This window comes from Leucoraja erinacea, chromosome 7, assembly GCF_028641065.1.
Source record: "Leucoraja erinacea ecotype New England chromosome 7, Leri_hhj_1, whole genome shotgun sequence".
Taxonomy (NCBI): Eukaryota; Metazoa; Chordata; class Chondrichthyes; order Rajiformes; family Rajidae; genus Leucoraja; species Leucoraja erinaceus.
In genome coordinates this window covers 43,912,057-43,921,305 of record NC_073383.1, presented here as the reverse complement: position 1 = coordinate 43,921,305, position 9,249 = coordinate 43,912,057, and the positions used below count along the sequence as shown (strand labels likewise).

Sequence of the window (9,249 nt, the reverse complement as noted above, 5' to 3'; positions counted from 1 at the left end):
AAGAGCAGAATTAGGCCATTTAGCCCATCGACCATTCTGCCATTTGATAGTGGCGGTTCTAACTTTCCCCCAACCACATTCTCCTGCTTTAACGGGGGTGCCTTGTCACATTATAGGAAAATTAATGTATTCCAAACTGGAACATACCGATGATAGTTTCTGAGTCGAATTTCACTATTCTGCTCATTTTAAGGCAATGGAATTCTTCAGCCTCATCTATGAATACGAATGAGTAATGAAATTCTCGATTCCAGAGAGACTCCCATAAATGGTCAACTCCTCATCTCTCCCCCCAAAAAAAACAACAGGTAGCGGGAGAGCTGGGTGTAACAGCGAATGAGAGGGCAGATGCAAATGAGAGACGGGAAAGTGCACACACAGACCTGCGCCTCGTTCTGCAGCCAAGATCGAACCCGGGTCCCCGGTGCTGCAAGCGCTGCTGAACTGGCACTGGACTCCCCCCCCCCCCCCCCCCCCCCCCCCCCCCCCCCCCCCCAGCCATCAATGGGGATACACACAAAGCACTACAGCAACTCAGCTGTCTCCTCCTGTCCCAACACCTCTGGCTGCTCCTGGACAGGGCTGGGACACCCGGGAGAGGACGGGGACGGCCCAGCAGCAACTCAACAGTGCCCGCAGTGCCAGAGGCCTGGGCCCGACCCCAACCACGGACGCGCACTCATCAAAGCATAAAGCAATAAAGACGACAAAATAATCGTAACTTTTGACAAAGAAACAATAAATAAAACTAATTCATAGTTTGAAAGCAGTATTTTCTTACCTCAAAGAATCAAAGCTAGAAAAAAACAAGAAATGAAGATGTATATGTACACAGCTCCACTTTCTAGCAATGTTTATGCATAGTGACCTTTGACCTGGGCATGCGCAGTCGGAATACCAAACTCACTTATACCCAATGACTTGCCCTTCTCAGCCTTCTGTGGCAATTAATTTTTTTTTATTTTTCTATGATGTACGGAAACTTTATTTTATTATTTATTTTATGTAAAGCACTTTGGTTTCAAAGCGAGTTGATTTAAATTGCTATATAAATAAAATGTACTTACTAATCAATTCCATAGATTCACCACCTTCTGGCTAAAGAAACTCCTCCTCATCTACATTCTAAATGTGTCCTTTTATTCTGGGGCTGTGCCTGCAAATGGAAACAGCCTCTCCACATCCACTATAAGCCATTTATTATTCGGTAGGTTTGAATGAGATATCCCCCTCATCTTTCTAAAAGCCACAAACTTCTGGCCCATAGCCATCAAACGCACCTCAGACATCAGTCTGAAGAAGGATCTCGACCCGAAACGTCACCTATTCCTTCACTCCATAGATGCTGCCTCACCCGCTGAGTTTCTCCAGCATTTTTGTCTACCTTCATACATTAACCCAATCATTCTTGTGAACCACTGAACCCTCTAAAACCAGCACATCCTCAGATTATGGGAAAGAAAACTGCTCGCAATATTCCAAACATAGCCCCACCAGCACCTTGTAAACCATCAGCATTACATCCTTGCTTTTATAGTCTCATCTTGAAATGAATGCTAACATTGCAGTCGACTCAACCTGCAAATTAACCTTTTGGGAATCCATATAACCATATAACAATTACAGCACGGAAACAGGCCATCTCGACCCTTCTAGTCCGTGCCGAACACATAATCTCCCCTAGTCCCATATACCTGCGCTCAGACCATAACCCTCCATTCCCTTCCCATCCATATAACTATCCAATTTATTTTTAAATGATAAAAACGAACCTGCCTCCACCACCTTCACTGGAAGCTCATTCCACATAGCTACCACTCTCCGAGTAAAGAAGTTCCCCCTCATGTTACCCCTAAACTTCAGTCCCTTAATTCTCAAGTCGTGTCCCCTTGTTTGAATCTTCCCTAATCTCAGTGGGAAAAGCTTTTCCACGTCAACTCTGTCTATCCCTCTCATCATTTAAAAAACCTCTATCAAGTCCCCCCTTAACCTTCTGCGCTCCAGAGAATAAAGACCTAACTTATTCAACCTATCTCTGTAACTTAGTTGTTGAAACCCAGGCAACATTCTAGTTAATCTCCTCTGTACTCTCTCTATTTTGTTGACATCCTTCCTATAATTAGGCGATCAAAATTGTACACCATACTCCAGAATTGGCCTCACCAATGCCTTGTACAATTTTAACATTACATCCCAACTTCTATACTCAATGCTCTGATTTATAAAGGCCAGCACACCAAAAGCTTTCTTTGCCACCCTATCAACATGAGATTCCACTTTCAGGGAACAGTGCACAGTTATTCCCAGATCCCTCTGTTCACCTACATTCTTCAATTCCCTACCATTTACCATGTAATCCAGCACCAGTACTTTCAAGTCCCTTTGCATTTCTAATTTCTGACTCCTCTCCCTATGTAGAAAACTGTCAACACCTTTATTCCTTCTACGAAACTGCTTGATCGTACAATTTGTTATGTTGTGTGCCATCTATCACTTCTTTGCCCACTCTCCCAACCTTTCCAAGTCATTCAATATGGAATATTTGGATATGGGATGAGTATTCATTTCAAGATGAGAATATAAAAGCAAGGATGCAATGCTGATGGTTTACAATGTGCTGCCGGGGCTATATTTGGAATATTGTTGGATATGGGGAGCAAGCAGGAACGGGGTAGTGATTTTGGATGTTCAGCCATGATCATATTGAATGGTGGTGCTGGCTCGAAGGCCGGAATGGCCTACTCCTGCACCTGTTTCTTGTGTTCTGCAGAGTCCCTGCTTCCCCAACACTACGTGCTCCTCCACCTTTGTGGCCAAGTATCATCTGCAAACTTGACTGCAAGGCCATCAATTCCATCATCCAGATCATTAACCTGTAACATGAACAGTAACGGACCCAACACCGACCCCTGCAGAACACCACTAGTCACCGGCAACCAAAATGGACCGTTTATTCCAACTGCTTCTGCCAGTCAGCCAATATTCTATCCATGCTAGTACCTTGCCTCTAATATCACGGCCTCTAAACATATCTCGTTGAGCAGCCCCACAGGCAGTGCTTTATCAAAGGCCTTCTGAAAATCCAAATAAACAACATCTGCTTTCACTTCCTCAAACCATGCTGCATTAGAACATTTTGCAACCAAAGGAAATGTGTTCACACCAAGACCGATGGAAATTATAAAATCAAATACTATTTAAGGTCAAGCATGATATTGGGCAATTGGGCAGGAGATGTGAGGGCCTTTGACAAGTTCTTGCAGTAGAACATGGGTCTCTGTTATGGGCAGTAACTGGGCAGCACAGTGGTGCAGCTGCTGCCTCACTCACTGATCTAGCAAGCTAAGTTCAGTTCTGATCTTGGGTTCTGTCTGTGACCATGTGGGATTCTTCCAGGTGTTCCACAGAAACAGAAAAATAGGTGCAGGAGTAGGTCATTCGGCCCTTCCAGCCATTCAATATTATCAAAAGTCAGTACTCCGTTCCTGCTTTTTCACCATATCCCTTGATTCCTTTAACCCTAAAAGCTAAATCTAACTCTTGAAAACATCCACTGTATTGGCCTCTACTGCCTTCTGTGGCAGAGAATTCCGCTGCCCTCCAACACCCCAAGGATATGCAGATTGTTAGGATAGATGCTGTGAATTGCCCCTCGTGTGTGAATGTGGAAGAATCGGGCAGAGTTTATGGGAATGTGGAGAGGATAAAATGAGTAATATTAATATAAGAATGGGTGAATGATGGTTCAGACTCAGTGGGTCAAAGACATTCCATGCTGCATCTCAATGGGTGAAGGGAAAATAACGTGAGCTGCAGTTAAAAACACTACAAATAATAGAAAATACATTTAAAAATCTTGGAAATACTCAGTGGGTCAAGTAGGATCTGTGGAGAGATTATAAAAAGTTCATATTTCAGATTGCTTCTGTGTACTGGCGAAGAAAGAACGTTTTAAGTTGTCGGGAAGGGTGGAGAGCGGTGGTGGTGATGTTGGTAGAGACTCAATGGATGATCCTGAGCAACGAGTCACCGCAGGAAAGGATGGGGGGCGTCGGTCCACACAAGCTGTTATATACCTCCGTTCTTGCGCCCTCCATAATTAAATAACGATATTTTATGTGGAGTACTGTTGTCGGATCTGCAGCCTTACGAGAGGGCGGGTCTCGCCTCAACAACTTGTGGTTTTTGGTTGAGGCTTGCATTTATGATGTGAGCTTAAGTGTTACAAAGCACGCCCAAAACAGTGAGTGTTGCAATTAAAGTAAACGTGCCAACAATTAGCACAGGGTACGTCACTGGCGTTGTCGGCATCAAGTCTCCTCTAGTATCTTTGGTCGACATATGATGCAACACTTGTGCGAGACTGATTGCGTTCACACTCTCTCCCTGGCCTCCAATCTAAATTGAGTCGCTTATCCTGCTCTTGTCACTCGCCAGCTTCGAAGCGCCCCAGCCCTCAGATTAAAAATAAACACGTTGAGTCACGCTCCGAAAAAGCGGCAAGTGTGGAAGATTGTGCATTGTACGAGCGAGGGTGGGGAGTGGCTACTCCATAGTAAATTAAACTGGAGAATTGTAGTGAAATTAAACTTCAAAACGTGCAGAAAGGAAACAAAAAAGTAATGTAGTGGCTGGGGAGCCCGGGCAAATGCAACCCTTTATCTACTTCTCCCAGGCATTGTAATGACCCACATCTGAGAACAGGTCTTAGCTGCCCAGCTCCGCGACCCCGTTGTTCCAATTCCGAACTGTCGGCTGTTGTTTTTTAAAAGCGCTGCCGCCACCAGCAAAGATCCTATGCGGAGGGAGAGGGGATGAGCACCACGCCGAGTACAGACTCCAGGAAAAGCAGCTATGGGGACAGCTTGCGAGATGAGACGTCACCTCAAGTAACCAGACTTTAACCTTACGGACGTTCTCCAGCCATTCATATGTCTTTAATGCATTATGGTAGTCTGGGCTGGTCCTATATCAGGGTGGCGGCCGCGTCTAAAGCCCTCCCTCCTATGCACGCACACACCTTTCTAAATGTTATCCCAATGGCTTCCAAAGTATCAAATTCCTCTAGGAAAATTGTGGAGTCGAGAGAATAGGTATTAAAGGGCTGTGAGGAGGAATACGGGATAACTACAGGGTTAGATGGGATAGCACAGCTGGTAGGAGCTCAGCGCAAGGGACCTGGGTATAGAAATTTGTAAATAACTCAGAATCCGTACATAAGTATAAGTTGTTTATTTATGAAAACACACAGAGCTCAAATACATAGTTGTTGCAAGCTCAAGCTCAACGACGAATCTAACTAGAGGCTGGACTAGCAGGATAGATACGAGACTCAACCGGGTGGCTGCTCGAGTGTACAGCGGTATGCAATAAAACATGACATGATCATGTCAACTAATACTGACTGATCTACACTGAGTTTACACATTTTCCCTGTGAGTACGTGGGCTTCCTGCAAGCAAAGATTATAGAGGAGCTAGTATCTTTGCCTGCAAGTTCCTCCCTCGTCCAAAAAAGCCGTAGGTTAATTGGCTCCTGTAAATTGCGCCCCTCCCTCCCAGTATATTTTGGTGAGTGGAAGAATTTATGGGGAGTTGAGGGGAAATGTGGCGGCGAATAAAATTGGAATAGTACAGGGTTAGCGTAAATGAATGCTTGACGAGCAGCAGAAGGGCCAGTTTGCTTGCTTTATGACGCCTTAAGTGTTGTGCAGTAAAGCTAGAACTCCATGAAACACTGGCCTGGCTGCACAATACAGTTCTGGTTACCTTCAAGTGAAGGGGTCTGAGGGAAAATGTATTCTTGATTATAATTTGTATTTATGCATTTGTATTTTAATTTACACTTAAGTTGTGGAATAAAATGTATGTTTATAATTAATTAGAATACGATGTATTCTAAAATAATATTTTATGTTGTTATTTTATAATATTGTACAATAAAATCTAAAGCCTCATCTGGTTGTAGGGGAGAGAGCCATTACAAGAGTGGCTAATCTGGGGAGCAACATTTTATTGTAACGTTCACACAAAGTCTGGAGGGAACTTGCTTTGAAATCCTCCGTAGGATGGTGGGGGCAGAAATTCCCTGTGCATTTAAAAAGTACTCGGATGCAAAGTTCAGATGGTGCAGACTACAAGGTAATGTACCAATGTATCAGTGACACCAGTCTGGTGGGTCTTCTCCAGATGGATGATGGTTTGAATGACATCTTCCTCATCCATAGTAGACAAAAACGCTGGAGAAACTCAGCGGGTGAGGCAGCATCTATGGAGTGAAGGAAATATGCAATGTTTCGTGTCGAGGCCCTTCTTCAGACCCGACCTGAAACGCTGCCTATTTCCTTCGCTCCATAGATGCTGCCTCACCCGCTGAGTTTCTCCAGTATTTTTGTCTACCTTTGATTTTCCAGCTTCTGCAGTTCCTTCATAAACAAATCTTTTTCATGCATTAACTTCTGTGCCTCCCCCTCCTCCTCACCATCTTTATCCAAAAACAGGCAAATCATCAATTGACGGTGCAATTCCTGATAATGCCAAAGGCACACACAGGCCAGCCGGCTCTCAAATTACATTTGACCTGTAATTGGAGATGCATAAGAAGAGATTTTATCCAGTGTGGTTAAGCAACATTATGTGTTGCCCTATACACAAACAGCCAATATCTGAGATGATTCATATTCAAGTCTCATCACACTATAACACCTGCTCCACTAGAGATCTAACATCAGGAATGATTGACCTTGGAGCCCTCAACATTGACCCTGGATCTCATGTGGCACCAGGTTAGACATACACAGGAAAATACTGCCTTGCAAGAGATGTTTGAGGAGAATGAGGGCACAAGGTGGTCTGGGTGGAGATTTCCACTGTGGGCGACTGTAGGGTCTGTAATTATATTGAACCTAGGTAACACCACACCAAGATTCTGGTCTGGTTATCCAGAGAAGCATACACAGTGAAACTCCAATTATCTGCTATCCAAGCATTCATAACTTCCAATGATTTAGCATCTGGCTCACCAGCTGATGTTTTCTGTGCTTCCTGACCACTGACTGGAGTCCTGGTTCCTGCATTCTCCATTAAATCAATCTGGATCTTTCCTGAGTTCTCTTTAAACTTTAAATTCTCTCCAGAAGGAACTTTTGTTCCCCCATCTCCCACATGGAATATCAAGAGTTCGTTCTCCCACCCTGTCTCTTGTAAAGACGCCATCCCCTACTCACAATTTCTCCGTCTCCGCACCTGCTCCAAAGATGAGCAGGTGCCGCACCGAGATGTCCTCTTTCTTTAATTACCGCAATTTCTTGGGGTCTAGAATGATGAATGTTTCCACAAAGCAGATGGGGCCAGCAGACTATTGACAGGTTGAACATGTCGGAGCAGACTGTTCTAGGCTAGTTGAATGATGCACAATTTGAGAACCTGCCCAGTATTCCACCTTGCCTGACTGCTTTCTGAGGGTTTACCCTCATGAAAACAGATCTGACTTTGGCCACTGACATGTATGAGACAGAGCCAGTGGAAGATGGGAGGAGGCGCTTTGGTGGAAGTGTTTGCTTGTTCAAAACAGGCGTAAATGGCATTGTGTTTATCTGGCAGATATGCATTATTGCCAGGGACCGCCCCTGATTTTGTCTTGCAGCCTATGGTGGTATTCAGGGCCTGGCACAGATGCTTGATTGAATTGAGCCTCTAGCCTGTTCTGCAATTGTATCTATTTCAAGGACTGTGCACAATACGTCTGTAGGTGATAGATTCTCTAGATCTTTAAGGAAACTGAAGAGATTGAATCCATAGCTGGTCTTCACCTTGAACTATGCCCCACAATTTCAGTTAAAATCTGTCTCGGAGGCAGTTCAATGTGATGCATCCTCACCGTCCATCAGTCCCCAAGGCAACAGCTCCCTTTCCCAGTGTCTCTGAACTTCATGCAGGGATGACTCTGCTCTTCATTCAAAGCATTGCAGAGTGGTCCAGCACAGAAACTTATAGTCCATGCTGAATGTAATGCCTGTCCACACTATCCCATTAGACCTGCACCACTGTCAACCTTTCATATCCAAACGCCTTTTAAACATTGTAATTGTATCTGCCTCCACCACCTCCTCCAGTATCTCATTCCATATATTCACCATCCAGTGTGTGGAAAACCTACCTCTCAAAACCCCTTTAAGTTTCTTCCCTCTGACCATAAACATTCAAGACTCCCCTGCCCTGAGAAAAATGGTCTGACTGTGATAGACTATCTGAAAGAACCCAGTGGGTCAGGCAGCATCTGTGGTGGTAGAGAGATGGTTGAGGTTTTGGATTGAGACTGCTTCAGGACCTAGACCCACTGAGTTCCTCCAGTATTCTGTCTTTTTTGCACCATATTTATGCAGTGTTCTATATCTCCACTCTTAATGTTGGTTCTGTGCCCCTCGTAGTTTTACAACCTTACTAAGGTCACCACTCAGCCTCTTGTGTTCCAGGAAGAATATACTCCTGCCTGTCTAACCTTCCTCACCATGTATTCTGAGGCATGAAGGAAACAAGCCAGTATGGACCATTTGATCTGCATGTGAGACGAATGGTTGGGCAACAGAATGGTTGGCGGAAAGGTGCAAAATGGTGACGAAAGCCACCTATCATAATAAGGGCAGATGGACAACTGTTACTGTGGAGCATTAGCGAGCAGGACCCCCAAGATACAAAGTTTCAATAGAGCAAGATAGAGACTTACAATGATCAATTCTTATTCTGTTAATCCTTAATTTTTCAGGAAAATGGAGATGACCAGAGTCGCAAAGTAAGTTTTGCTGTTCCATATTTCTTTCACAATTTGTAATGTGTTCTTCTAGTTTACAGTGCTGCTGTTCAAAGATGGGAGAAAAACTTGTTTCCTTGTCCAAAAGTCAGGGATCAGTTCCGCTCCAGTGACCTGAGCTCAGAAATTGAGTTGGCTGTCCAGGGACGGCTGAGTGGAGCAGCAGGTAGAGCAGCCGCTTCACAGCCCCAGAGACCGTGGTTTGATCCTGACTTTGAGTGTGATCTGTGTGGAGTTTGCGCATTTTCCATGGGACTGCACAGCTTTCCCCAGGTACTCCAATTTCCGCCCATGTCCCAAAGCCATGCAGGTCGGTGTCTTAGCTGATTACTGTAAATTGCCCTTAGTGTATTCATGCCTTCTATATTCTGTTGTGCTGAAGCAAAGCAAGAATTTCATTGTCCTATCTGGGACACATGACAATAAACTCTCCTGAATCTT

At 44.4% G+C, this 9,249-nt stretch overlaps 1 protein-coding gene across 1 annotated transcript in view; it reads left to right on the top strand.

Moving 5' to 3' along the window:
* Positions 1 to 1,839: 1,839 nt before the first annotated feature.
* LOC129698931 (cyclic nucleotide-binding domain-containing protein 2-like) overlaps positions 1,840 to 9,249 on the top strand; it is a 46,800-nt gene continuing 39,390 nt past the window's right edge. Inside the window, exons 1-2 of the mRNA XM_055638412.1 lie at positions 1,840 to 4,889; positions 8,764 to 8,790. Of these exons, the coding sequence (XP_055494387.1) occupies positions 4,815 to 4,889; positions 8,764 to 8,790 (102 nt within the window). The 5' untranslated portion in view covers positions 1,840 to 4,814. The remainder of the gene's footprint in view (positions 4,890 to 8,763; positions 8,791 to 9,249) is intronic.